The 27619-nt window shown below is 59.2% G+C and overlaps 1 protein-coding gene, 1 long non-coding RNA gene and 1 other non-coding gene across 7 annotated transcripts; 2 read left to right on the top strand and 1 right to left on the bottom strand.

The window, feature by feature from the left end:
* LOC133068964 (uncharacterized) lies at positions 1-7223 on the top strand. Of its 2 annotated transcripts, XR_009695731.1 has the most exons (4): positions 1-197; positions 502-680; positions 6344-6533; positions 7134-7223. It is a non-coding gene; the product is annotated as an uncharacterized LOC133068964 (long non-coding RNA). The 2 variants fall into 2 exon arrangements; XR_009695730.1 differs by lacking the exon at positions 7134-7223 and having other exon boundaries at positions 6344-7104.
* Positions 2195-27619, bottom strand: IKBKE (inhibitor of nuclear factor kappa B kinase subunit epsilon). 4 transcript variants are annotated; one of them, XM_061159944.1, is made up of 22 exons: positions 27400-27618; positions 26732-26820; positions 23664-23890; positions 22890-23030; positions 22417-22546; positions 21236-21417; positions 19918-20078; positions 19013-19123; positions 18572-18751; positions 17543-17739; positions 16065-16129; positions 15884-15975; positions 15631-15717; positions 12502-12577; positions 12276-12388; positions 10454-10530; positions 8074-8113; positions 7247-7348; positions 5705-5801; positions 4897-5009; positions 4631-4702; positions 2195-2962 (listed from the first exon to the last, which is right to left on the bottom strand). In XM_061159944.1, the coding sequence occupies exons 3-22, from the start codon at positions 23748-23750 to the stop codon at positions 2929-2931; spliced, it is 2157 nt and encodes a 718-aa protein (XP_061015927.1). In that variant the 5' UTR covers positions 23751-23890; positions 26732-26820; positions 27400-27618; the 3' UTR covers positions 2195-2928. The 4 variants fall into 4 exon arrangements, with proteins under 4 accessions (XP_061015927.1, XP_061015928.1, XP_061015926.1 ...); XM_061159945.1 differs by having other exon boundaries at positions 12502-12571; positions 23664-23782; XM_061159943.1 differs by having other exon boundaries at positions 23664-23782; positions 27400-27617.
* On the top strand, positions 6928-7034 carry LOC133069781 (U6 spliceosomal RNA). The gene has a single exon (XR_009695994.1). It is a non-coding gene; the product is annotated as a U6 spliceosomal RNA (small nuclear RNA).

Raw genomic sequence — 27619 nt, 5'->3', positions numbered from 1 at the left:
AAAGAGGAAACTGCATAGATTCTGAGAGTTGCAGAAACCATCACCCTGAGGCTCCAGGGCTCAGGAATCGGCAACAGCCCCTCCAGGGCCCCCGGCACGTCTCCCCTGCTTCCTTCCAGGTGGCGCCTTGAACCGAGCGGCCCGTTTTAATGGCATGTTCACCATCGATCCGAATGCTGCGTGGACTCTTCCCCGAGGTTTGCGACGGACCTGAGCCACCGATGGGAGTCAAGGGCCCTGGTTTTCCCACCCAGCCTGCACGGTGGCCTCAGCCACGGGAGGCGGGACTGGGAGGGTGTGCAGAGACCCCAGGGAGTGTTTTGGACCCCTTGTGGAAATGCAGAATCTGTCCCTACCCACAGCTTTGAAAGATGCTGTCTCCATTTTACAAATGAGGACTGCAGGCATGGCGTTTCAGTCCACCCTCCACACAGGCACAGGTGTCTTTACCATACCAGTTGCACTTGACCTAAAAAATCCTGTTTCCGTGGCTCCCCGCAGTGACACCCGAGTTCCTTCGTGTGGCCGAGGAGCAGCTTCTGGGTCTGGCTCCGCCTGGTCCTCAACGCCCACTTCCCGCTTCAGCGTGCTCTGCAGTGACCCACATACCTGCCGTTCCTTGCACGCCGAGACGGGTGTCGGGCCCCTGCCAGGGATGCCTCCCATGCCTTCTCTGCCAGGTAACCCTGCTCACCTGCCAAGACCCCACTCTGGAGTCGCCTGCTCCCCGAGTCCTTCCCTGACCCCTGTCCGCGCCCTGATGCCCGCCCTCTGACAGTGGTGACGCGGGCCACCCCCCGAGCCGTGCCTTCCCATCTCTGCCCGCTCCTGTGACACTGAAGGGCCCTTCCCCATCGGGGTGAGCTCCTCAAGGGCGGGCACGGCGCCCTCGTTGCCAGTAGCTCTGGCTCCCCTCCCAGGGCCTGGCACCCAGCAGGTGCCCAGTTGACGTCTGAGCACCTGAATGGGTGCTGCATTTGAAGTGTCCTGTTAGGAATCACCAGAGAACAGAGGTCATCAGACACCGGGTGGCGGGTGGTGTCCTACCAGGTTCTGGAGGAACTGGGCCCAGTTCCGTGCTCCCTGCGGAGAGGGCATCAGAAGCCCTGCTGGGCTGGGAGCTGGGGGCACCCATGTCAGGCTCTGCAGCACAGAATCACAGTGACGCTTCTGAGGGCCCCCTGCTGGCCTTTGCTCATGAGCTCATAGAGCCTGGATCCTATCATTCCCCTAAATCTGCACTTGGCTTTCGGGGATCCCGTGGCTCCACCGAGCATACAGGGTCTTAGAAGCAGCCGTGGCTGCCAGGGAAAACCCGCCGTGGGACCTCCCAGCAGGGGTGCTGAGGAGCCAGGAGTGTCGGCCTACACTTCCTGCGGGCGGGGGCCCGGTGTCCCACGGCTGGCTCCTGGGAACCCAGGACCTGAGCCCGCCCGGCCCGAGGCCCAGACAGCACCCAGGAAGCCTGCGGCAAGCACACCCAGCAGCCCACCCCGGGTTTTACAGGGCGCTGGTCCTCCCAAGGAGCGGCCCAGACGTCCGACTCCAGCACCCAGCCTTCCTCAGTGCGCCCTGAGGGGCCATCGGGCGGAACAGCCGCTGAGGACGCGGAAGCTCCCGAAAGACAGGCAGGAAGGATTCCTGGGTCTTCATGCTTCAAAGCGCCAAGTAGGGCTCCTCGCTCTTTCCCGCCCCTGCTAGAGCCACTTCATTGCACACTCCTTCCCCACCCCTAGGCCAGCGGGGTAGTCGGCTCTGGTGAAGGGAAAGGGGGGGGGGTACCCTGCAAGGGAAAGACTAGATGTGCACAAATCTGAATGCCCCACCCTGGCACCGTTCCGGCTTCCAGGCAAAAAGAGGGGATGTGCAAAACGGCCCATAGGACTGCGCTCAACTGGTATTTAGGACCAGCTGAACAGTGGTAGGGGGTGTGTGGAAAGGAATAGGCACCTCGATGGAGGTTTGGAGGTTAAAAAAAAAGAAACAGACCCTCCCTGCCAGTTCTAGGCCCTTACACAGCTCCCCAGGTGACAGGGAGCCGGGAAAGAGACCCCAGCAGGAGGCCGGCCTCCCTGAAACCAGGCTCCCGTTCAGGCGAAGGCAATGAGCTGTCCTGCCTCCATCTCCTCGCAGATCCCCGGGCACACCCAGCCTAGAGCCCTCCCTGCCTCCCGAATCAGCCCAGTGACAGCCACCCAGAAAAGAGTCCTGTTTATTTCATTTCTGAAAGCTGCAGGCCTTGACTTCCTCGGGGCTCCGGCCTCACGGGCTGGTGCTAACTGGCACAGCTACTGGTGTCTGCCTGCGAACCCCCAAATCTGGTGGTGCCCCAGAGGGGGGGGGGGAGGTCCCCGAGACACAGGCCCCGGCCTTGACCACCCTGCTCCTCAGCTTAGGCTCAGTCTGACCAGAGGGGATGGGACATTGGGCGGTCAAGCCCGAGACCTCGACGGTGACCCTCAGCAGCCATGGGCGAAGGGAGAGGTCTGTTTGTTCAACACGAAACACCTGAAGAGGAAGGAAGACGGGGCTGGAGTCGCCTGCCCCAGCACGCTGGGGAGCCCCCGGGAGGCCCCCTCTGCTGTTCCCTGAGGACTGAAGCCCTGCAAACCGGGGCGGGGGAGGGAGGGAGGGGCGCCTCGGCCCCCGAGGTCCAGCAGGTTCACTGCGCAGCAAGGAAGACAGAGGGGCCGGGCCAGGCCCGGAAGGGGCGCAGGTCAGCCCGGGATCCGGCCGGTGCTCCCGGGCCTGCTGCGCTTCCCCCCAGAAAGGCCGCGGAAGGTAATGCTGGCGACTCCCGGCTGTCAGCCAGGAGGGAGGTAGGCTGGTGAGGTGGACCCGGCACTGTCCTGTGGGTCCCCAGTGCGGGCAGCGGGGCAGTGCTTGAACGACCGTAATGCTTCAGGATCCACGAGCATATCCCCAAGCTCAGATGTCAGGAGCCAGTGGGACCCTGCTCAGCCTGTAAAGAAAGGCCGTGGTTAGCATCTCCTGCCCAGGTGGAGAAGCCGGAAGGCCCCTCCCGGGGCCCCAGACCATTAGCTTTCCGGGGCAGCGGGCTAGTCAGGCCCTCCGCTGTCCTCCCAGAGCGTCTGTGTCCGCTCACAAGAACTCTGTAGTTCTCATCCCTGGCTACACCTTAGAATCATCAGGAAAGCTTACGAAAATCCCCAACTGCAAGCAGCGGTCAGAGCCTGAGGCCAAGACCCAGGCATCTGTTCCTTTTAAAAGCTCCCCTGGGGATTCCAATGAGGCCCCAGGTGAAGAGAAGGGGAAACAGAATTCAGATGGTTTCTTTAGGCTCTGGTTACAGCTCTGAATCAGGAAGTAAAAACCCACTAAAATAAAAATGTGAGCTCTCTGTAAATAGACTACATATCACAGCAAGAAAAATTTATGTCGGCACTAAAATTAGAACTTCCTGCCCCTAAGGGCTGTTTCGGAAAATCTTTCTAAGAAGCTGTCAAATCTTCTCCCTGTGGGTATTTAAGAGGATGGGTTCTCCTCTTGCCGGAATGCGACATGGGATGCCTCCTCAACCCAAGGACCCTCTGAAACTCTAGGAGCAGCCGTGAGCTCTGCTCCCAGCTTCCCTACCTCCTGGCCCCGGTTTTGGCACCTGGGCCTGGCGTGACCTCAGGGAACATCAGTGAATCCCTGAGTCCCTCAGGGAACATTTAGTGAATCCCGGCTCTGTGCACCCTTCCCTCCCAGCACATTGCGTCTGTCATGCCGTTTAATCCCTTCATTAGCACCAGGAGGTAGAATCTCTGTGCATGTGGTCGAGCTCAGAGCCAAAGAAACTCCTGGGGCGGCACCGAGGGTGAGGAGCAGGCAAGGCCACATTCGGTGGGAATCTCTGCAGACTCTTAGGTTCCCAGATGGGGAGGTGACAGACAGAAAGATAATGGGGCAGATGCGGGAGGTGCGTGCATGCATGTGTGAGCATGTGTGTGTGTGAACGGGACCACCCTTGCTTCTGAGATTGTGTCCTTTCCTCTCTTTGGTGTTCAAATGCACCTTCAAAAGTGAAACTTCTAAATGGCAGGGCTTTTTTCCCCCTTCCAATGGTGCTTACTTGGTAATATGAGAAGCCGGTCACTCTATTATTCTCCAGCTTTCTTCTGTGAATTTTACCCAAAATCCAAAGGCTGAGCCCCGCGGCATCTGCCAGTATCCCCCCGACTTCCACCCTCCCCCAGCTCAGGAGTGGACTCCCGTCCGACAACAACGCAGAGCCTCTAACTCGGGGCCTGCACCCCGGGCCAGTTCTCCCGGCTCTGATCTGCGTTTCCTGGGTCATCACCCCTCTGAGGAAGGTCGTACAGTTAAAGGAGCTGGTCTGGGCATCAGGCAGACGCCGCGTTCATGCAGAGCTGGACAAGGCCGCAAATCCGCGTACCTCCCAGCCTTCATCCCTCGCCACCCTGAGGCCCACCCACATCCTTCAGACCACAGTGAAAGCCTCCACCTGGTCAGCACACTTACTAACCTAGGGGCAAGGTCAAAGCCCTGGACAATGGACCCCTGTCATCACACCTGCCTGGGCAGGCAAGGGGCCTGTGCCCCTGGGGCAAGTGCAGCTCGGGAACCCGGCCTCCCCACACCCTGCACAGTGGGGACTCCTCACCCTTCAATGATGCGGTTGTTGTCCTGCAGGTCAGACGCCAGCACCTTCATCTCCCCGTAGAGCTCCTGCATGCTGTTCATGGCCAAGAAAGAGAGGCAGTGGTGGCTAAGGGCCAAGGCAAGCCTCTGCCTAGACCTTTCCTGGGAGCTCCCCTTCCCCCACAGCCCCACCGAGCCTCATTCCCGCCTCCTGGGCCTGGCAAGAGGCAAAGCCCCTAACACACACACATGCTTACATGCACACACCCCCCCCTCTCTGGCACTTACTGGAGAACCAGGTCTTTCAGCGCAGAGCTGGGATAAGGAGCTGTGGGGGGTGGGGAGGCCGGAGCCCCCTGTGTTCTGTCCTGCAGGAGCTGGTGAGACAGTCGGTCAAGGATCTGAAAGAACCACGCTTTAGTCAGAAGGGATAAGCCAGCTCAGGTGCTGGGTGCAGTGGAGGTGCGGGGAGGCATTAAGAAATGTGTAACAAAATGATCCCTAGCCCACATCCCTGGAGTGTCAGGAATTTCCCACAAGCCCCTCCTCCTCCTCCTGGGAGCATGGGGTGCAGACTGTCGGGCTGCCCTCTGTGTCTGACCTGTACCTGTCAGGACACAGCTGAGTCATTAGAGGCAGAGAAGTGGGGCAGCCCAGCACCGTCTCTGAAAGAATGTGTCCAGTGCTGGGGAGAGGAGGAGCCGTGTGGGCCTCACTCCTTGAAGGACAGCCCCTCTCTGTCCCTGCTGGCAGAGCAAGTGGCCTCTCAGAGTTGCCTGAGTTGGTCTTTTTAAGGAGAACAGATCAGAAGACCAAGGAGTGTTCAGGTCACCTCCCTCGGGGAGCCTCCCAGGTTGCACGGGGCCCAGATGTCCCAGGGTTTGGGAGCCTCTGCCCTTGCAGTGAGCAGCCTTGTTCCGAGAACAGTAGGAACTGCCTTCTATCCTGGCGGGTCAGAGGCCCTCCACGCCACACCAGAGTGCTCGGAGTGGTCGAGGACGGCTCTGCCCCGAGGCAGGGGAATGGCCCGCAGACCTCCCAGGCATCCGCCTGGCGCGGCCCTCCTTGGCGCGGCTGGGGCCCCGAAGCGCCGCACCTTGCTGAGGCTCTCCTGGGCTCCCTGGGCTTCCGCGTTACAGGCGGCCACGGAGCAGCCCAGCAGACGCAGGTGGTTCCTGGTCTCATGCACCAGCCTGCAGAGAGGAGAGGGGAGTCAGGGCCCAGCGACGCGAAGAGGCTTCCCGGGCAGAGGCTGCAGCTGTGGGTGCCCCCGGCCCACGCCTGTCCCAGTAAGGGTGCTGACGAGGGTCCTGGCAGGGCCAGCACCGCAGGGGCTGCACACCCCTCCCGGGCCGGGGCGCACGCGCCAGTGAGGGTAAGCAAGGGCCTGGGTCAGGCTCCGGAGAGGCCAGACAGGCCGCTCTGGGGCGCTCAAACCGGGGCCTGCTGACGCCCCCGTTTCCAGAGCAATGTGTATTATCACAGGCAAAAGGGATCGCCAGTCCAGGTTTGATGCATTAGACAGGGTGCTCGGGGCTGGTGCACTGGGATGACCCTGAGGGATGGGATGGGAGGGAGGTGGGAGGGGGTTCAGGATGGGAACACATGTAAATCGATGGCTGATTCATGTCAATGAATGGCAAAAACCACTACAATATTGTAAAGTGATTAGCTTCCAATTAAAACTAATTAATTTTTAAAAGACTGTTAAGAATTCTCTTCTCTCTCTAAGCAGGAGTGAGCAAGGACACTGCCCCACAACACTAAAGGGACACCAGCTCCCGGAGGCTTCAACCACTGCTCAGCCCTGTGACGCGCTAGAATCACTGAGGAGCATTCAGACACCGACGGCCAAGCCCACCCCAGACCATCAGGTCAGAACTGTGGATGGCCTCCAGTGGGGGAGGTGGAAGCTATCTTCTAAGGTGAGTCTCCTCTCCATCCTCAGAACCCACAGCTCCTGGGAAGTGGCCCTCTCGTCTCAGGGAGGGGCTTGTCTGAGGGGCAGAAACCAAACACTCCCACAGGGGACAGCGTGGGGGGCTCCACATGGGGGCCCGCTGCCCCTGCTTCCCAGGCCACGTGTCCTCATCTCAGCCCCCAGGGAGGGGGCACCCGGGACGATGGAGAGAGTCTGGATTTTAGATGCGGTCATACCAACATGCTAGTCCTGAGTCTGCTATTTACTAGAGGTGTGGTATTAAGGAAGCAGCTGTTCTGTGAGCCTCAGTTTCCTCATCTGTGAAATGGGGTGACAGTATGCACTGCAGAGGGTAGACCTTGTGGGATTCAATGAGTTAACACAGAAATCACCCAGCAGTACTCGCTTTGGCAGCACATATACTAAAATTGGAACAATACAGAGAAGATTAGCATGGCCCCTGCGCAAGGATGACATGCAAATTTGTGAAGCGTTCCATATTTTTAAAAAAGAAAAAAAAAAAAAAAGAAATCACCCAGCAGGCTGCCTGGTCCATCCAGGGCCACAAAACCACCTTTCTATGTTGTTGCTTTTGTTCCTTTAGTACCACCTCCCTCTCAGCTAGGGCTCTGCAGAGACCAGGGCTGTCTGAGGTCGGGAAGGGCCAGGCCTGGAGGGCCCTGGGGACCGTGAGTTCAGAAGGAGTGCCCGTGTTACCTCATTCGCTTGCCGTGTGTGACCAGGGACGCCTGGTACTTCTGCACACACTCCTCCTGGAACACTTGCAAGAGCCTTTTGGCTAAATGACTAAAATTCATCCTGAAAAGACAGAAACCAAGGCACAGAGATGAGCAGCCAGAGCCAGCTGTGCCCAAGCCTGGAATCCCGGGGCCTCCGGCGCCCGAGTGTCCATCCCCTCGGTCCAGAGCAGGGCTACCTCCCCAAAGGAGGCGACGGTGCTCGCTCACATGCATGGTGGTGGTCAGAGCGGCCAGCACACAGCACACCCCAGCAGAGGGACGTGCGAGAAGGATCAGGAAACACACACATGCTCGAGCTCTGCCCCCAGAGGGAAGGAGAGATGGTTGTGTGTGTGTGTGTGTGTGTGTGTGTGTGTGTGTGTGTAGTCAGGGGTGCGGGCATGGAACTGGCAGAGTGAGTCCTCAAATAAGTATGAAGTCGGGGAGGCTTCCTGGAAGAAGAGTGTGCAGGAGCCAGAGAAGCAGAAGGACATCAAAAGGAGAGCCCGGGCTAGAGCAGAAAGAGTCCAGAGCAGGAGGTACGTGGTTAATCAGCGAGGGAACAGGGAAGAAAAGCCTTCACACAATCGTGTCCATACCAGGAGTCAATCCAGTTCCATCAAGACTGCTGCTGAGAAACCCCCTGCCCCAGCCCCAGAGTGCGTGCCCCTCCAGCTTCCCTCCTGCCCAGCTGTGGCCTGGGGCCAGGGCCCTTTACCGCCTCGTGTCTGGCACAGAGACTCACTGTCCCCTGGCGACACCCACCCTCCGGCTCACCCACCTGCCGGGGCACAGGCCACTCACTTATCCAGCTTGTGAATCTGCTCCTCGTTGTAGCCCAGCCCTGAAGGAGACAGACAGGGCCGAGGTCACCTATGCGATCGGTCAGCAGAGCAGAATGGCGCGAGGGCCAGGCGAGCTGCAACGGTGACGGCGGCGGCGTGGGCCCTGCCCGACGCTCCCAGCCCCGCAGAGCCAGGAGGCGAGCACCCGAGACCCCGCATTATGAGCAGGCGGAGCCCCCCCGGGCCAGGCAAGCCCACGCATCGGGGGCGCCCAGGGACCACTCCAGATGGGCACCGGCAGATGAGACGGGCCCTGAAGGACATGTGGTCAGCCCTGACCCCTCATCCAGTCCTCCTCCCAGCAAGGCAGATGCCAACAGCTGGTGGACCCCATCCCTGAATATTCGGGCTGCAGACATCTGGGCCACCACCTCTGACCTTCCCTTCTCAGCACAGCACTCTTGCCAGCAGGGCTGGGCGTCTCGCTGCCTTGGCCGCAGCCTAATGCTCTCTGCACTAGGGAGGTGCTGCCCTCTCCTGGACTCCAGGGGAGCGGCCTCTGGTTAGGGGCAGAAACATGACGTGATAAGGTTCCTGCAGCTGGGTGTCTCTTGCTGCCCACTCCCATCACTCCCCTGATAGCGGAATCGCCTCCCTGGCCTCTTTGTCCTGGGCCCTGCGCTCAGCTAGCTGACCGTGAGGTCCAGGCGACCTGGGACAAGGCCCGGGCCTGCCTCCCTCCTGTTATCATAGCAGGGCTATGCTGTAGGCAGTTGATTTTGCCTTATCTGTCCCTTGTAACACACAGGATGGGAGTGAAGGTAAAGTGACAAAGTGCCCTGAAAATGACAGGAGATTTTCCACAATGCCATCTTTCCCCAGGTGTTGGCAGTGGAGTGTTACTCATCCGGGTTCTTTATACATTTTATAATAAAGGACTCACTGATAAAAGTGAAATTCTTTTTGAGGCTGTAAAATGGTATGGCTCAAAGCAGTTGGACCCAGGTTTCTTGGGCTACTTAACTTCCTGTGTCTCAGTTTCCTTATCTATAAAATGGGGAGGTTAACAGTGTCTTATGATTTTTATGAGCATCACATAAATTTTAAAAAATATGCACAGCCCATAGGACAGTGCCCAGGAGGTGCTCAGAAGTGTAGTGGTCACAGGATGATGGAATTCCAGTGATGCAGGCAGAGAAACCTCCGCAGGGCTCCTAACATCACAGCAAAGGTGGTCAACTGGGTGTCAGAGCAGGCTTCTTGAGCCCACAGCCCCCTGGCCTCAGGGAACAGGGCAGTCTTGGTTTTCCCATCTCCTGAGCTATACTCCCTCCAAGGTCAGACCCAGAGGCAGGACCAAGGTTCCCAAGGAGAGACCATCATCTTTCAGAAACTGCATGTCCAATACGGTGGCCGTGTGGCTACTTAGAACTTGAAGTGTGGCCAATGCAGCTAATATGACGGAGAACCTGAATTTTTGTTTTAACTTAACAAATTCAATTAAATTTAAAAACTAAAGCAGTGTGCAACGTTTTTTCCCTATCAAACACAGCTTTATTGTTTTGGTAAAAGTACATGTAATTCTGTTAAAGAAATTAGCTTCTGAATAGAGATGCCCAGTAAGTGTAAAATACACGTGGGACTGTGAAGACTTAGCACAGAATAAGAGATGTAAAACATCTCTTTAATAATTGTTTCCATTGATTACATGCTGAAATGACAATTTGAATATATTAGGTGAAATAAAATATGTTATTAAAGTAAATTTCACCTGTTTCTACTTTTTAAATTTTGGCTACTAGCGAACTTAAAATTACAAATGTGCCTGGCATTATCTTTCTATGGGACAGTACTTTTTAGATAATCCTAGGGGTGGAAGAGAGCTTTGCAATCAAGCCCGAGCCCTCAAATGTCGATTTCCTGCCCATGAGGAAATGCTAGGGGCACGTGGGCGAGAGGGTCAGTTCCTGGAGTGTGTTACCTCCCTAACCCCCCAAGTCAGCTGGGGCCTCCCCAGGCAGCCCCTCCTGGACCAGTGACGCTAACTGCTGTTTCTCCCCATCCTCCCCTTTCTGGAAAGCTTGACGACTTTAGTGAGCCAGAGACCCATGGACAGGGAGGCACTTCTTAAACCGTAAAGTGCTCTGCGAAGATGAGGGGTCTCGGGCGGGCCACCTCTCCTATAGCACCCAGGTCTCAGTGGAGCCTCCACGGGGCAACAGGTGCAGGCAGAAAGGCTCAGGCCCCTCGGTGGTCTGCAGGGAGCCTCCCACCCCCGTCCACCCCCCGTACCCCAGGCCAGCTGCACCAGCCCATGCTGCTGCAGCATTAGGAACAGCCAGCTAGCTGGAGGGAAGGAGGGAGGGGAGAGGAGGGGGTCTGCTCTCCCTGCGGCTCACCTGGCCTCATTCTGGATTTCTTGAACTGTTTGTAGGTGAGGTACATCTTGTCTAAACAACACTGAATCTGCTGGATGCTGTGGGCAGGAGACAGAAGAATCAAACCGCACGGGTCAAGGCTGAGGGCGGGGAGGGGACAGCTGTAGGGGAAGGGGGCTGTCTCCCTGCAGAAGGAGCCACATTTTTTGGGGCCACAGGTCTGGGGGACAGTCTGGGAGTGGGGGTGACTCTTGTTTCTAAGTTTGTTTGAGACATCTTCTGGTTAGCTAGTCTTTTCTCATTCCTGTGTTTATTCTCTCTCTCTCTCTCATACACACAAGAAGCCAGGCAGGACGCACGGCAGGAAGGTGGCCTTTGCGCCCAACAGGGCTTGAGAAGAGGTTCTAGGAAGAAGCCCTGGGCCCCAGAACAGGAGAGATGGTTGCACCGCGTGCCAGAGCCCAGCAAGAACTTCTGTCCCCTGGCAAGAGCCAAAGTCGGGCCTTCTGCACACGGAGAAGGAACTTAAATCAAGAAGCAACCCTTGTTTGAAACAAGGATGAATCCAGGTCCTTGGTCCTGCCTGTAGACGGGGAATTCAGAAGATGACCTCTCTATCCTCTCAGCCTGGGCTTTAAGGCCGTTACTGTTTCTTCCTTCTCTTTTTAGGGATACCCCCTGTTTGAGATGTTGGGGTGTGTGGGGGACAGTTCTTCCCCACCCCTCGGCCTGTTTGGCTTTACTTCCTCCCTGCAGCTCCTCCCGGGACCCTGTCTCAGCTATTTCTGGAGAGCCCACGCTTGTTCCCAGGACCCTGTGGACCCTAGAACCCTGCCCCACTGGCATCTGGAGTGGACAAGATCCCAGGTCCAGTCTTTACCCAAAAGGCTGGGGCCAGAAGTATTTCAAATTCAGACCCACCCTCTGATTTGAGAAAGGTGAGTCAGCACGCATACACTGTATCATGGAACCCCCTGGGGCAGCCTAGGGCAACAGCCCATCATCACACACCTTCAACCTTCAAGACCATAAGAACAGTCACTTAAGTGGGATAAAGAAAGACCAGGAAGAGCCTCGTGTCAGTTTAGGTCGGGTTCTGCAGCTGAGCCAGTGAAGAATCAGCTCCGAGGTGTTCAGAGCATTCTGAATTCAGAATTGGGGACCCGGGCATGTGGATCTGTGCAGACTCTGACTGTGGGGGGCTAGAGGAGGGGGCCACGCCCTGGTCAAAGCCCAAGAGGCAGGCAGGGGCTCCGCACACAGGCTGTGGGGAAAGGGGTGATGGGGGTTTTCCTGTTTGTCTGAATGGAGACTGAGGATTCAGGGGGGTAAATCCCTGGTGTAGGCCAAGAACACGGGCTCTGGAGGTAGGCAGACCTGACCTGGGGCCCTCCACCTACCCTTTGTCATTTCTTGGCTGTGTCTCGGGGCGGACGAAGCCCCCTCATCTATGAAAGGAGTGCAGGAAGAGTGGTGTCATTACTGATTTGAAGATGACACGAGATGAGAGAAGGAGGAGGAGGAGGAGTGGGAATCCAGGGTCTGACCAGAGCAAGGGTTCCAAAGAGGTGGGAACGCGATGTTTCTTCCATTAGAACTACTGCACCTCTAAGACTCATAATTCACTAACTCCCATCTGGGGCAGGACCCCAGATCCTTGCCTCCTCTGGCAGTCTCACGGGAGGGCCGTGGACAGGCCTGGGTTCCCCGCCCTGACCCGCAGACCCCGGCATCCTCGCCAAGAGAAGAGGGGAGGCAGGCTGACTCCAAACGGGGCCACCGGCCCTTTCCGGCCTCCACCCTTGCCCCACCTCCAGCCCGCCAAGAAGAAAATCCCACAGACCTTCTGTCCTCATGTACCTGATCCCGGTTCTTCACCAGCTCAGAGCGCAGGTCGCTCAGGGTCTTCTGCGTTTCTGTGATATTGTGGGAGCATCTGGAGAGGACCTCAGCCAACTGGGGACACGAAGGCAGACCCCGCGGGGTCCTCAGCGAGGCTCAGATGGGAGCCCGGCCAGACCCCTGCTCTCAGCTCTGCTCCTGGCCGCCCATCAGCCCGCCACACTCACATTCCGCAGCCTGGACCTCAGCTCTGTGGTCCTCTTCAGTTCCTGGAGCTCAGGCACCCCGGCCACACCGCTAAACCTCGAGGGAAGGGTGGAAACAGACGTAAGAAACGGGCAAAGATCCGCCTGCCAAGCTGGAGACGCGGGTTTGATCCCTGGGTGGGGAAGTTCCCCTGGAGAAGGACATGGAACCCACTCCAGTGTTCTTGTCTGGAGAATCCCATGGACGGAGGAGCCTGGTGGGCCATACAGTCCACGGGCTCACAAAGTCAGACACATCTTAGTGACTCAACAAAACAACAGTAACGGATGACAAGCGCGGTCTCGGACTGGATCCTGGTTTGGGGTGAAGCCAGCCAGAAAAGAACACTTGGGGGATAACTAGGGAAATGTGAATGTGGACGCGCCTTATAGATGAAATGTACTGACCTGGAGGGTCATAAGCTGAGAAAAGCAGGTTATAAAACAGCAGGTACAGGGAAACGCCACGCTGGTTAACACACACAGGTAACAGAAAACCACTGAGGATAAATGCGGACATCATGCCTCTTCAGTGGCAGGACACAGCATTTTCGTTTCATTTTTGCTGGTCTGTATTTTCTAACTTAGTACAATTAGCATACCATAATATGCTGTTTTTATACCATAATAATTAGAAAAGGAGAATCCTGTGTGTTTTGGCGTGGGAACGGGAGGGCGGGGGTGGGGAGGAAGGAGGATTGGAGAGAATCAGGAGTTGGTGGGGGCTCCCTGAAGGAAGGGCCACCACACCTGCAATGTCTAAGGCAGAGCTCGCACGGGCAGGCGCCCCACACAGAGTGTCGAATGGATTATTCGGCACAGGGATAGATTTCAGGGCATGGGATATTTGTGCAGAAGAGGATGAGTCTGCCCAGCCCAGCTGGACCCAGTCTGGAGGGGCAGGTCAGAGTCCTAGCCCCGGCTGCCACACCCCTGTCTGCAGGATCTGGCTCTTCACCCATATAATGGGGACAGAAACCTCCTCCCTGCTCCCATAAAAGGTGTTTGTGGGATCAAAGAACACATTCACACAAACACAGTCTTTTTGGGGGTGGGGAAGCCCTGGGAGTCCCCAAGTCGGTCAGCCCTGGGGCCTGAGCGGGGCCTGCTGATGGCAGGGGGTCTTCGGTACAAAGGCCAGGGTGCTGGGGCATCTCCAGAGCCCAGAGCAGTGGAGTGCCTGGAGCGAGGCGAGGCTCCAGGCCGGGACCACGGCCCCTTTGTGCCACGTGCCTGGGCTCTTCTGACAAGCGATTCGGTCACGATACTCTTTCTATAGTTTCGGGTTCTCTGTGGGAGGCAGCTATTGTCTTCAGACCTCAGAAGAGCCTGTTGGCCTGAGGACTGCCGCAAAGAACAGGACTGGGAGGCCCTGAGGTCAGTGAGTCCTGTCAGTTTGAGAAGGTGGAAACAGGGGCCCAGGTTGGGAAGGCGCCTGTGGGCGGAGGACAGCTGCTCAGTCACAGCCCGGGCCAGCACCTTCCTTCCCAGCAGACTAAAACCGGCCCCAGAGCAGGCCCGTGCCTGGCCCTGAACTCTCCACGCCCACCACACCTCGGCGGGGGGGGGGGGGGGGGGGGAGACCTGGAGCCCAGCAGGAGAAACCATGCCGGCACACTCTGTGACTCCAGCCCTGGGGCTACCTGGGGCCCGCGCTCTCAGCCCAGGGAAGACCGGCAAACACCCAGATGCTCTCTCTGCACATTTCCTTCCCACTTAAGAACCCACGGTAAATCCTTACTGCTCATTTTACCACAGTCCAACCTCCCAACTCCCAGATGGTACCTAAGAAGGTCTAAGTGGGATCCATGTACTAGTCTCTTATAGTCGCTGCATTTGGTTATATCACCAAAATGTCAGTACCTAGACTGTATTACCTTGGGCTTTATATTGGGTCAGCACCTCCCTACCCCTCCAGTCACGGCCCCCTTCTCTCTCCCTGCACAGAGCCTTCAGCTATTTGCTCACATTCTAGCCTTAAAAAGTCTCACTTCTTCCAGGAAGACCTCCCTGGTTTCTTCTACCCATCTCTAGTCTCCCTTCACCAAACCGTCAGGCCACCTGCACATGCCAGGGAAGGGCTGTCTCCTCCAGGTAAGTCCCTGGAGGTCTGCTCTGTGCCTGAACAGAGCCCTGCTCAGAGCAGCTTCACCAGAGCACACCAGCCGATCCCGCTTTCTGCAGCCCTTTGTCTCTGCCACCATTTGTGGGGGGCTCGGCCTTGCCAGGGACTCATTTGGAGACCCCTGCCTCCGGCTCTGTGCACGGCCACTGCTCTGCCTGTCCACTCTCAGAGCTGCTGCCGCCGGGTGCCAGGAGGAAGGCAGGTCTGCAGTGCCGACCTGCTTCTGGGGAACTCCCAGGACTTCCCGAGGACCGGGACTGTGGGGCGAGGGGCGGGGGGCCAGGCCTGTCCCGCACAGCCTCTGCTCTCTGTCACCGCCCGTCACCAGGAGCGGCTCCAGCCACCCGTGGGTTCCCCGGGTCGCAGGGCCCCCTCCCAGCTGCACCGCCGCGGGAACCTGCTCAGCAGCGCGCTGGCCACTGGGCTCTTCCTGGGACTCGTCTCCTCCTCCCCAGTCTCTCCCTTTTCCAGCCCATCACCCCGAACTGGCCCAAGTCAGAGGGTGGAGGGTGTGCAGCTCCCAGGACTGGGGCAGAGAGTCCTCGGAGGCGAGGACACGGAGGCCCAGGGGAGGTGGGAGGAGCATGCTGGGGAGAGCCTGCCTGCACCTTTGTCCTGTGGGTCCAGGGACCCCTGTGGGTGTGGGCGCTTCTCCCAGAGCCCTGCCGCAGGGCCCGGGGCAGCTGAGGGTCTCACTTTTCAGAGGCTGGACGGGGAGGACAGAGGCCCCTTCTCCTGGAGGCAGGGGGCCTGCCTTGGAGCCTGGGGGGCAGGGTCCCCACAGGCGCCCTCCCTGGAGGGACTGGAAGGTGGAGGAGGCAAGTGAGGCCAGCTGGCGGGGGGTGGGCGCCGGGGGGGTGCCCTGGCAGGGAGGTCAGCAGCTCTGGACGGGAGGAGGCACTGTTGGAAAGTCCGGGGGAGGAACTGACAGAGAGGAGGGGCCGGCCCCGCGCGTGCTGTGGCCACGTCCCGGGCAGGACACCCACCTCTCAGTGCCGAGGCTGCTGCTGAGGAAGAGGAGAGCCATCCTCGTGACCTCCAGCGTCCGCCTGCACGTGGCCTGGAGCATCTCCCTGCCGAAGGGAGCCCGATCAGAGCCGCCTCCTTCCCCCTTGGCCCAGGCGGAGCCGAATGGGGTCTGGGGGGACTCTCCTGCCCGCCCACCTGCCTCACCCGCCCGGCCCCGCCCACCCGCCTCTCCCGCCCCGTCCTGCCCTGCCCGGCCCTCAGGGCACTCACACGAACCAGTGCAGCCCCCGAATCATCAGCTCCTGTCCCCCCAGCAGAGTCCGTGCCAGCCGCAGGGCCTGGTAGCCGGCACCCAAGATGCCCTGAAACACACAGGGCAGGGCAGGGTGACGTCCTGCACCCCGACCCTGCAGGAACCCTCCTCCCTGCCAGCTGGGGGCCGCCCCCTCACCTTAGCTGTGCTGTAATCTGCCTGCAGGTCCACTTTGGGGACAAACTTGGGAACGTCCAGAGCAGCTGCGGATGAAGACTCGGTCAGAGAGGGACGCCCGTCTGGCCCAGGGCGAGGTCTGAGCGCATTTTCCCCCGTCCCTGGTCACTCTCGGCCCCCATCTCCTATCGGCCGCCTCCAGCTCCCCAGCTTGCTTAGAGCCCCATCTCCTAAGACTTAAATGCCCTGAATGTGCTTTTTATGGCTTCCTTGGTGGCGCAGCAGGTAAAGAATCTGCCCACAATGCAAGAGACCTGGGTTGGGAAGATTCTCTAGAGAAGGGAAAGGCTACCCGCTCCAGTATTCTGGTCTGGAGAATCCAAGAACTGTATAGTCCATGGGGTTGCAAAGAATTGGACATGACTAAGTGACGTGCCTGAAGAGTTGACTCTTTGGAAAAGACCCTGATGCTGTGAGGGATTGGGGGCAGGAGGAGAAGGGGAACGACAGAGGATGAGATGGCTGGACGGCATCACCGACTCGATGGGCATGAGTTTGAGTAAACTCCGGGAGTTGGTGATGGACAGGGAGGCCTGGCATGCTGCGATTCATGGGGTCGCAAAGAGTCGGACACGACTGAGCAACTGAACTGAAGTGACTGCACAGCCACAGCGCTTTTTTACAACTGCAGTCCCTCACTGCCCCCTTGTGCCCATTTTGGAGAACGACAGCCAAGGCAGCAGAAAGGAGACTCAAACCACCCCTCCCAGTCCATGGGGTGGCAGAGTCCCACAGGACTGAGCGAATTGGGGCTTTCCTGGTGGCTCTGACAGTAAAGAATCCACCTGAAATGCAGGAGACCCGGGTTCACTCCCTGGGTGGGAAAGATCCCCTGGAGAAGGGAATGGCAACACATTCCAGTTTTCTTGCCTGGAGAATCCCATGGACAGAGGAGGCTGACGGCGGGCTGCAGTCTACGGGGTCCCAAAGAGTGGGACACAGTTGAGTGCCTAACACACCTCACACTCGGGGGTTTTAAGGTGAATCCCCCTCCCAGCCTTGGGGACCCTGAGGAGGAGGATGAAGTTGGCATCATTCAAATAGGAGTGATTATTTGCTAGAATTTGCAGAACAAAGCTCTGGGCCCCTGACCGCCTGCCCTTCTCTTCAGCAGCTTGGGCCCCTGCTTCCTGCAACACAAACTCAGAGGCTTCTCATCAGGCACGGACTGTGGACAGCAGGTAAAACCCAGCCCTCCCTGTTTCCCTTAGAGTTTCTATCACAGATCTCTGGATGCCATGATGCAGGTTGGTCAGGCCACCGGCCCGAGTCCCACAGCATTTCAGAGGCATATATGGAACCCAGAGATGCCTCCACACCCTGGGGGCCCAAAGACATACCCACAAAGCAAATGAATCAATATCCTGGATTATCAGCCTTTGGCGCTTGGAAGAGAAAGTGAGGAGGAGAAAAGGTCCAGCTTGGGTGGCCCTACTCACGGTCCCTGAAGGCCAGCCCCTTGGGGGGCTCGCTGGCCATGCTGAACAGGGTCAGGGGGCTGCTTGCTGTTGTGTGGGCGATGTGCTGAGCAGAGAGGCCGGGCTCGAGGACACACAGGTGACCCTCAAAGAGGTACTCCTGGTGCTGGGGGGCCACGCTGGTCTGCTCGTACACGGCCTCCAGGAAGATGGCTATCCTAGAAAACCAGGAACAGGCAGGAGAGGAGGAGGCGAGGGGTGAAAACAGGCAGGAATCAGCTCGAGGGTGACCCACACCGCAGCTGAGACTTAGGCTCCACTTTTCAGAGGGAGGGACTGGGTGATTTTCTCTCCAGGGCTGGGAGACAAAGGGTAGAGGTGGTGTCCTGCAGTGGATGCAGACAGTCCAGTGTCCAGCCTCTGCCTTCACACCCCCTCCTGCCACGCTCCCTAGGGAGCCTCATCCCCTAGGGTCACCCAGGACGAGGACCCACCTACTCCCCCAGCAAGCTCCAGAAATAAAGGGTTCTACGAGCAATCCATTGGGGAGTGTACTGGCGGTGAGCATGAGCTTGCGCGCGCGCGTGCGCGCGCGCGCACACACACACACACACACACAAACACCCCCCCCACCCCCCCCACCCCCCCCACCCCCCGCCCCAGGAGGTTTCTAATGCACGGCAGCTTTGTGCTGCTGCTGCTGCTAAGTCGCTTCAGCCGTGTCCGACTCTGTGCGACCCCATGGACTGCAGCCTACCAGGCTCCTCCGTCCATGGGATTTTCCAGGCAAGAGTACTGGAGTGGGGTGCCATTGCCTTCTCTGACGTCAGCTTTGTAAGGGTTGCTAAATCTCTCAAGTTCCCAGCAAGGAACACTGGATAACTTGATGGAACAAGTACTTTCACAACCTGAGGTTGGACCCAGAACCTTCGTATCTAAGCGCCCCAGAGCCAGCCAGGACAGGCCCCTGGGCCCGAGGGCGGGGGAAGGGGGGTGGGATGGGGCGCGGGGGGAGGGGCGGGGCGTGGCCCCGTGCACGCGTCCGCTCACGTGTTGTGCGCGTGGACGTAGACGCGGTGCAGGACGGCCTGGGGCAGGGAGAAGACGTGGACCACGCCTCGCTGCAGGATGTCGCTGGTCTCCGCGAAGAACTGGTCGAAGCCCCAGCACTTGGCCTGCTCTGCCTCCAGGATGTTGGCCAGGATGGGCACCAGCTGGTTCTGCAAACCCCTGCCCCCCGGGGCGTGGGGACAGTCAGGGGTGGGGCCAGATTCAACCTCCGGAGGAGGAGGCGATGGGGCATCGGGTGAGAAAGCCCTGGAGAGCCAGGACCGAGGGGGTGGGGAGGAAAAGCCAGAATGGTCTTCCACTCCAGGGGGAGACACTGGGGCCGGGAAGGGAGAGGGGCGCTCCCGCTGGGCCAGGCCTCAGCGAGAGGAGGACCCAGGGCCGGGCTGCAGTCGCGCCCCCCTCCCGCGGGCTCTCACTCACATGGACAGCTGGCAAGTGATGGGCAGGGTGTAGCTCCACTCCAGGGGCCCGTTCTCCCGCCTCTGCGTGCCCGCAATGGCCCCGGCTGGCTTCTCCGTGGTGATGCGGTACCTGGGGCGGTGGGCAGGACCAGGTCACCAGGACCCCCCCACCCTGCCCATCACGCTTCCAAGGGAGGACAGACTCGGCCTGGAGGCGCGGAGACTTGCTGTCTTCTCTGTTTCCTCTGCCCCTCACAGCTAGTCCGTGCCGCCTGCCTCCCCCACGTGCCTGTGCTGGGCTTGGTCCCAGTCACCTTCCCTGCACCCCACAGTCCGCCCTCCCCTCTCCTGAAGTCCAGCTACCCTGCCAGCCTCCATCCAAGGCAGGCCTTTCCCTTTCCCTAACTTAACACAGGTTCTGCCAGGCTTGACCCCTGAGCTGAAGGAGCACCGACCTTTCTGCAAATCCACTTTAAACCTCTTTGCTCTGGTGGTGCTCTCAGTGGGAGCACTCACAGTCCCTAGCCTCTGGATGAGACAGGAAGAAACCCCGAGGGACCTGGGATCAGGAGGCTGGATTCTTGCCCCCCACCCCTGCCCCGTCCTTTGCCCAGGAAGGCCTTGTGACCTTAGGCAGATTGCTTTGGGAACCTGGGCTGAGATGTGGTCAGCCCAAACGGGGTAGGGGTGGGGCTCAAGGAAAGCGCTGGACTGGGATGTGGTCTCCCATCGGCTGGGGACAAGGCTTCGCTTCTTGTCTGATGGACCGATATCCAAGCATCTAAAGGGAGTGTGCGTGCGCTGGGGGGCGGGCCCAGAGGGCCTGGAGTCAGAGGCCCAATGGGGGACCCATCGGGGACCAGTGGGATGCCCAGGCCCACCCCCTGCCCCGTGGGTCACCGTGGGTCCCTGTGATCACCGTACATGATCTCCTTGTTGCGCCGGGGCCCGCCAAATGGGACGAAGGGCAGGCTACCAGTGGCTGCGTGGTACAGGGTCACCCCGATGCTCCAGAGATCCACGGTCACCCCAAAAACTTTCTGCTGGGGCTTGCGAAGCACCGCCCTCTCGTACATGTCAGGGTGCTGCCGCCAGGGAACCAGAGAGCAGTCAGGGAGGGGGAGGGGGTGAGGGCCTGAGCACCCGGGCCCCCCGCCCGCCCCCCCCCATTCAGACTGCCTTCTCCCACCTCCAGGAGGAAACAGAACCGTCAGAATGCATCTCCTAGGTCATCTCCTAAGTGAGTGTGCCACAGGCTTATCAGCCTCTGCTCTGGGGAAAGTGGTGAGCAGCAGGGCTCCATCCTCCACGAGGATCTGATCAAGGGCTTGATTGAACCAGGGAGGCCTGGGCAGGGGGTCTGGGCAGGGAGCCTATGCAGGGGGTCTGGGCAGGGGGCCTGGCAGGGGGTCTGGGCAGGGGGCCTGGCAGGGGGTCTGGGCAGGAGGCCTGGCAGGGGGCCTATGCAGGGGGTCTGGGCAGGGGGTCTATGCAGGGGGCCTGGGCAGGGGGCCTGGCAGGGGGTCTGGGAAGGGGGTCTGCAGGGGGTCTATGCAGGGGGCCTGGACAGGGGGTCTGGGCAGGCGGTCTGGGCAAGGGGTCTATGCAGGGTTCTGGGCAGGGGGTCTGGGCAGGCAGTCTGAGCAAGGGGTCTATGCAGGGGGCCTGGCAGGAGGCCTGGGCAGGGGGTCTATGCAGGAGGCCTGGGCAAGGGGTCTATGCAGGGGGCCTGGCAGGAGGTCTGGGGAGGGGGTCTAGCAGGGGGTCTGTGCAGGGTGTCTATGCAGGGGGCCTGGTAGGAGGCCTGGGCAGGGGGTCTATGCAGGGGGCCTGGGCAAGGGGTCTATGCAGGGGGCCTGGCAGGAGGTCTGGGGAGGGGGTCTAGCAGGGGGGTCTATGCAGGGGGCCTGGCAGGAGGCCTGGGCAGGGGGTCTATGCAGGGGGCCTATGCAGGGGGTCTGGGCAGGGGGTCTATGCAGGGTTCTGGGCAGGGGGTCTGCAGGGGGTCTGGCAGGAGGCCTGGGGAGGGGGTCTATGCAGGGGGTCTATGCAGGGGGCCTGGCAAGGGTTCTGGGCAGGGGGCCTGGAAGGGGGTCTGGGCAGGCCTCAGCACTGACCTTTTGGCCTTGGAGAAGAGAATGAATTGTTCTGGGGTTATGGTTAGGGGTGAGGGGTGACCCTCCTGGACCCAGGGGGACTGGACGGGGCCCCCAGAGGGCCACCGAGAGTCCCAGGCGCTCACCAGGTACTCCTCGGTGCCGTAGACCGAGACGAACTTCTCGTCATCGTCCAGCTCGCGGGCGGCCCCGAAGTCCGTCAGCTTGTAGATGCTCTGGCCCTCCTCACCCAGCAGGCGCATGATGTTCCCGGGCTTGATGTCGCGGTGCACGATGCCGTTCTCCCGCAGGTGGTTCATGCCGGCCACTGCCACGGATGCAGGGCTGCTAGCGGCTCCAGCCAGGGCCGGCCCAGTGGCGGAGCCCGTCCCGGGGAAGGACCCGCGTGGACAGAGGGTGACACCCAGGGGTCCCCAGGGGCCTCAGGAACAGCAGGAGGAGAGAGATGGACTCAGGGCAAGGGACAGGGGTCTTGAGGACATGGAGTGTCGGGGTTGCCTGCGGTTCCCTGGGAAACCGAGGGGGATGGTGGCTCTGCTTCCCAGAGGAGGGCACTCAGTTACTCCCCATCTTTCTTTTCTTTTTTTTTAAATTGTGGTAAACTATACCTAACAAAATTTGCATTTTAACCATTTTTAAATGTGCATGTCAGTGGCGTTAAGTACATTGAATGGCAGCACAGCATCATCGCGCGCGTCCAGACCGCCGTCAGTGCCCCAGACAGGACTTCACCCGTGAAGCACTCACTCTCTACACCCTCAGCCTCAGCTCCTGGCAGTCACGTTCTACTTAGAGTCGCTATGGACTGAATCTCTCTAGGTTCCTCGTATAAAAGTAATCATACAGTAGTTGTCCTTGTGTGGCTGGCTTTTTTCACTCAGCACAGTGTCTGAATTTCCTTCTTTTTTAAGGCTAACTAGTTAATCCGTCACTTGCACGTTGCACACTTTGTTTATCCATTCATCTGTCTGACTGTGGATTGCGGTGAGAGACAGGGAGGCAGTCCAGGGGGTCACTGAGCGTCAGACACGACTGGGCGACTGACAGCAGCAGCGTTATGAATCATGCCGTCATGAGTGACGGTGAACAACCTGTCTTCAGTTGTATTCTGGAACTGGAGTTTTAAACGGCCGATCTGCAGGAAGCAGACCCTAGGGGTCTGTCCGTTCACTAGCGTCTGTCCCAGGTCTGGAAGCTTTTTCCAGAAACACCACACCCCCCTGGGACTCTGCCTGCTGCTGAGGGCGGGGTCTGGGGCTGGCCTGGGGTGCGGAGGGGAGGCCCGGGGGGTCAGGGAGGGGCTCACCCACGCAGCGCAGCACCACCAGGAACTCGTCCTCGGGCAGCCCGAAGGCGTTCTCGGGGCTCTCCAGCACGCTCAGCAGGCTCCCGCTCGAGCAGTACTCCATGACCAGCACCTTCTGCCGGCCAGCCCCCTGTGGGAGAGGGACAGGGTCCTGGGGACGGCACTTCTCTCCTTCCCCAAGCTGGGGTGGCTCGGCCACGGGCCCAGAGCCCCCATTTTATAGGTTTCCACTTCTAGCTGGCCTTCCCTCCTCTGACCTCAAACTGAGCCCAAGATCACCCTTTCCAGGAAGCCTGCCTTGATTAGGCCCCACTCCACGGCCTGATTTTCCTGTGCACTGCCCCCAGCCCCTTGGCCTCCTTTCCTCCTCTCTGGGTGAGCCACTGATGAGCGCGTGCCCAAGTCTCTATTATTCTGTGACCTGACTGGGTCAAAGACAAGACTGCGCTCCTCTGACAGAGCACCGGACCCACCGTCTCCTCCACCGCGAAGAGCTTGATGATGTTCTGATGGTTCAGCTTCCGCAGGACCTCAAACTCCCTCACCTGCACCTCGCGGGGCCGCAGGTAGCTGGCCGTGTTGAAGACCTTCACAGCAACCAGCTCCCCGGATTTCTGCCGTGGGGGGTAGTAGAAGTGGCACCCCTGCCCCAGGGGCGCACACCCACCCTCCCAGTTTCCATTCAGATGTAGAAGAGCCAACCCCAGGGACGAGCCAGGGTGGCCTGGTTGGGGATGGGGGCTCCCACTCTCAGCTCCTTCCCCTTCCCAGGGGCTCCACGGCCGGCCTGCCCGCAGCTCTGGGAGGTGGCAGGACCTTGGCACACCTGATTCCCCGCAGGGGACGGTTTGTTGTCACTGCTATTGTTGCTATTGGCAATAACTACGGTGGCAGCTAACTCTCCCCGGTGTGAGCACCGTCCTGTCTGGCTTCAGCTCTTTTAAGTCCAAGATGGTGCAGTGCGTCTCATGTATCCAGTACAGCCCTCAATGTGATAAAGGCAGGATAAATCCGAACAGGTCCCCCTGCCCCCTTGCTGTTCCTAGATTTGCCGCCAGCTCCCCTGGACGCTGGCGCGCGTCTTCGTCCCTCTCTCTCCAGCCCCAAAGCGCACCCGATGGGCATCACCCCAGAAGCCCTTTTCAGACCCCCGCACCCCTGCCCTGCCTCAGAGCAGATCAGAGGAGCCTGCCCAGACAGCCCCAGCCCCGGCGCCCACTGGGGACCGACTTCCGGGCGGCCCCTACCTTGTTGCGGGCCTTGTACACGCTGGCTGTGGCCCCCTGCCCCAGCAGGTCGTCCGTATGCCACAGGTAGTTGACGGTGCTCTGCATCTCCCGCTGCCGGCTGGCTGCCACCTTCCGCCCTAGAGAGCACACTGGTGTCCAGGGCGGCCCCTGACCCGGGATGGACACTGGTGACCTGGCCGGTAGCCGTGCCCGAGACCACCCCGTTGAGGGGCTCCACAGTCACCCTGGAGGCCAGGAGGCAGGGGCAGAAGTGGAAAGCACACGAAGATTGAGTAACTTCCCCCAAAAGAAGCCCCGCTGCCAGGCCCTCAGCACACAGCCTGGCCCCGTCCCCCCAGCAGGGCTTTCTCCCCTCCCGACTCCCCTTGGCCTTGTCGTCTCCGCCCGGGGCAGGCCACTCTGCAGGGACAAGCCTGTTTCTCTGCCACCTCTCCTCGGCACTGGGAGTTCTGGGTTTTGGCATCCAGGCCTGGGATTGTCCCAGGAAGCAGAAAGAGTGCTTGAAGGAAGGGCTGCAGGTCAGACAGCGTCACCCACATCACCGCAAATCTCCAGGATTGCAACACGAGCCGGGGCCTTCCCCAGTGCTCCCGGGCCCATCGCTTCCTGTTCCACGGCCAGTAGGCCGGCCTGGCCAGGTCAGCGCTGCTCGGGGAGGCAAGCACTGCTGCAGGGAGCGTGTGTGTGAGTGAGCATGTGTGCATGGGTGTGTGTGTGTGTGTGAGTGAGCATGTATACATGTGTGTGTGTGTGTGTGAGGATGTATACATGAGTGTGTGAGAGCATGTATGCATGTGTGTGAGCATGTATGCACAAGTGTGTGTGTGTGAATGAGCATGTATGAATGGGTGTGTGTGAGTGAGCATGTATACACGAGTGTGTATGTGTGAGAGTGAGCAAGTATGCACGAGTGTGTATGTGTGTAAGAGAGTGAGCATGTATGCATGGGTGGGTGTGTGAGAGTGAGCACGTATACACAATGTGTGTGTTGAGAGTGAGCATGTATGCACAGGTGTGTGAGTGAGCATGTATGCACGAGTGTGTGTGTGTGTGACAGCATGTATGCATGTGTGTGTGAGTGAGCACGTATGCACGGGTGTGTGAGTGAGCACATATGCACGTGTGTGAGAGAGCATGTATGCATGTGTTTATGTGTGAGTGAGCATGTATGTGTGTGTTTGTGTGTGAGTGAGCATGTATGCACGGGTGTGTGTGTGAGAGCATGTCTATGCACGTCTGTGTGTGAGCATGTATGCATGTGTTTGTGTATGTGTGTGTGTGAGAGTGAGCTTGTATGTATGGGTGTGTGTGTGTGTGAGTGAGCATGTATGCACGGGTGTGTGTGTGTGAGTGAGCATGTATGCACATGTGTGTGTGAGTGAGCATGTATGCATGTGTGTGTGTGAGTGAGTGAGCTTGCATGTATGGGTGTGTGTGTATGAGTGAGCATGTATGCATGTGTGTGTAAGTGAGCATGTATTCACAGGTGTGTGTGAGCATGCATGCACATGTGTGTGTGAGTGAGCATGTATGCACAGGGGTGTGTGTGTGAGCATGTATGTGTGTGTGTGAGAGTGAGCTTGTATGTATGGGTGTGTGTGTGTGAATGAGCATGTATGCACGTGTGTGTGTGTGAGTGAGCATGTATGCACATGTGTGTGAGCATGTATGCACGTGTGTGTATGTGTGAGAGTGAGCTTGTATGTATGGCTGTATGTGTGTGTGTGTGAGCATGTATGCACAGCTGTGTGTGAGCATGTATGCATGGGTGTGTGTGTGAGCATGTACGCACGGGTGTGTGTGTGTGAGCATGTATGCATAGGTGTGTGTATGTGTGTGAGCATGTATGCATGTGTGTGTGAGAGTGAGCTTGTTTGTATGGGTGGGTGTGTGTGAGCATGTATGCACAGGTGTGTGTGTGAGCATGTATGCATAGGTGTGTGTGTGAACATGTATGCACAGGTGTGTTTGTGTGTGTGAGCATGTATGTGTGTGTGTGTGTGAGAGTGAGCTTGTATGCACGTGTGTGTGTGTGTGTGTGTGTGTGTGTGTGTGTGTGTGTGTGTGGAGGGGCGGGGGAGGCAGGAGACCATCACATCCAGAAGCTCCAGCGGCCTCGGGAGGATCTGAAACCCTTCTGGGCTCTGTTCCCCATATTTGCCCCCACGCCCTTCTCCCCAAAGGCCAGTTCCTCTCAAGCAATTGACTGCAGAGAGCAGCCTGAGGAGTTACATTAAGGGCTGCTCTGAAGAGCGGGCCAGGGCTGGTCTTCTGGGATGACTGGGGAGAGCATGAGAGGGGCCCCCACCCACTAGATACTCTCGGATAAGGCGGGACCTAGCCTGGGCTGCTTCCTGTTCTACCATCTCAAAGGTGGTCAACCTTAGGGTCACCATGCCTGGAATCCCACGGCTCCTTAGCTTTGAGCCTTCTCTCTGTAAGCCTTTTTTTAAAAATGTGAATCTTAAGAAGGTCAATCCCTTGAGCCAGAGGCCGCTTGGAGAGACCAGGGATCAATTCCAGTTTCAGAAGACGGATTGGTGTTTGTGTTTTATAGAAGCTGCTGAGGGGATGAGTCTCTGAGGGGATGAGTCTCTCTGAAGACAAGGTAATAGCTCAGCAGAAATGAGCTGGTGAGGTTTTCCCCTGCGAGGCTGTGGAGGAGTCAGCCCGTGGGCCTGAGGCTGAGAAACCAGGTAGAATATCCTGAAATCAAGGCGAAGGTCCAGCCAGGGGAGGCTTCCGCTCCTCCAGAGTCCTCCCCAGGGCTGGTGCTGGGGCCTGGCGCAGCTGTAGGTGCGGGGAAGGGCAGTGTGGCGCGGAGGGCAGAGTCCCACGGGGCTGGCGGGCCCTGGGCTCTCTCCCGGTCCCGCCAGGGCTGTGCCCAGGAGCCTACAGCAGCGCATCTGGTCAGGTGCGCGTGCTCCGCGGCCCCCAGCGCAGCAGCGGGTGCCCAGAAGGGCGGTGCTGGGACGGCTGAGCGCGGCGGGCGGCGGAGCCACGAACCAGCTGCCCCACCCGCTCCCGCTCCGTCTCCGGGCGCGACGGCGGCCAGAAGCACTTACCCTGTGCCCCGCGCAGCCCGGATCAGGCAGAGACTCTCGCCGGCAAGAGTGTGCTGTGCTTTCCGCCTGTGGCCAGTCCAGGAGCTGAGCTGCACCGGAAAGAGGAGGGCGGATGAGAGGCGCCCCCGGGCGCTGTCGATTCTCAGCCTCCATCAAAGGCCTCCCGGCCCCAGCCCTTTAACCCTTTCCTGTGTCGCCCTCCCCCACAGAGCCGGGGCTTTCCAGCCTAAATGATCCCCGGCTCCAGGAGACTGTCCTTGACACTCCCACCCCCCAGGGGCTTGGGCCCGCGAGCAGGACCCTAGGAGCGGTGAGAGTCAGCCCCAGAAGAGAGGCAGAGAAGGAAATTAGAGAGGCACCGCTGGAGGCTGGCATCCGACGCTTGGAAGGGAGCGCTGGGGTTCTCCTCTGCACCATAACAAACCCTCCCTCCCTCTCAGGGCCTCCAAGCCGTCCTTTGCAAGGGTGCCCATCTGAGTTGGTACAGGGTACCTCGGCGGGGGGAGGGGCAGCAGCCTCAGATAGATACGGGGAGGGTCAGGAGCCCGCAGAGCCGACCCCAGCTGGCCAGCACCCTGGCACTTCGCTGATGGCTGTCCTGCAGCTGCCTGTTTCCCTGACGCCCCCATTCAACCCTCTTCCCCCCAGCGTGGACTCTGCACACTCACCCCATCTCGGCTGTGTGATGGGCAGGCTGTGGGACCGCGTGGCACCCCAGACTTTCAGGGCTTGCAGTCCTGCACTGGCCGCACCCGAAGCATCCTGGTGGCCGCAGGTCTCGGAGACCTGAAGACAGGCGGCTACGTGCGGCCCCAGGAACTCAGCCCTCGGCTCTCCGCTCTCTCCCACTTCCTGATTTCGTTCCTTCTCTCTCTTAAAGAGACAGAG

The sequence above is a fragment of the Dama dama genome, chromosome 14, assembly GCF_033118175.1.
Source record: "Dama dama isolate Ldn47 chromosome 14, ASM3311817v1, whole genome shotgun sequence".
Lineage (NCBI taxonomy): Eukaryota > Metazoa > Chordata > Mammalia > Artiodactyla > Cervidae > Dama > Dama dama.
This window is presented reverse-complemented; position numbering and strand designations above follow the sequence as displayed.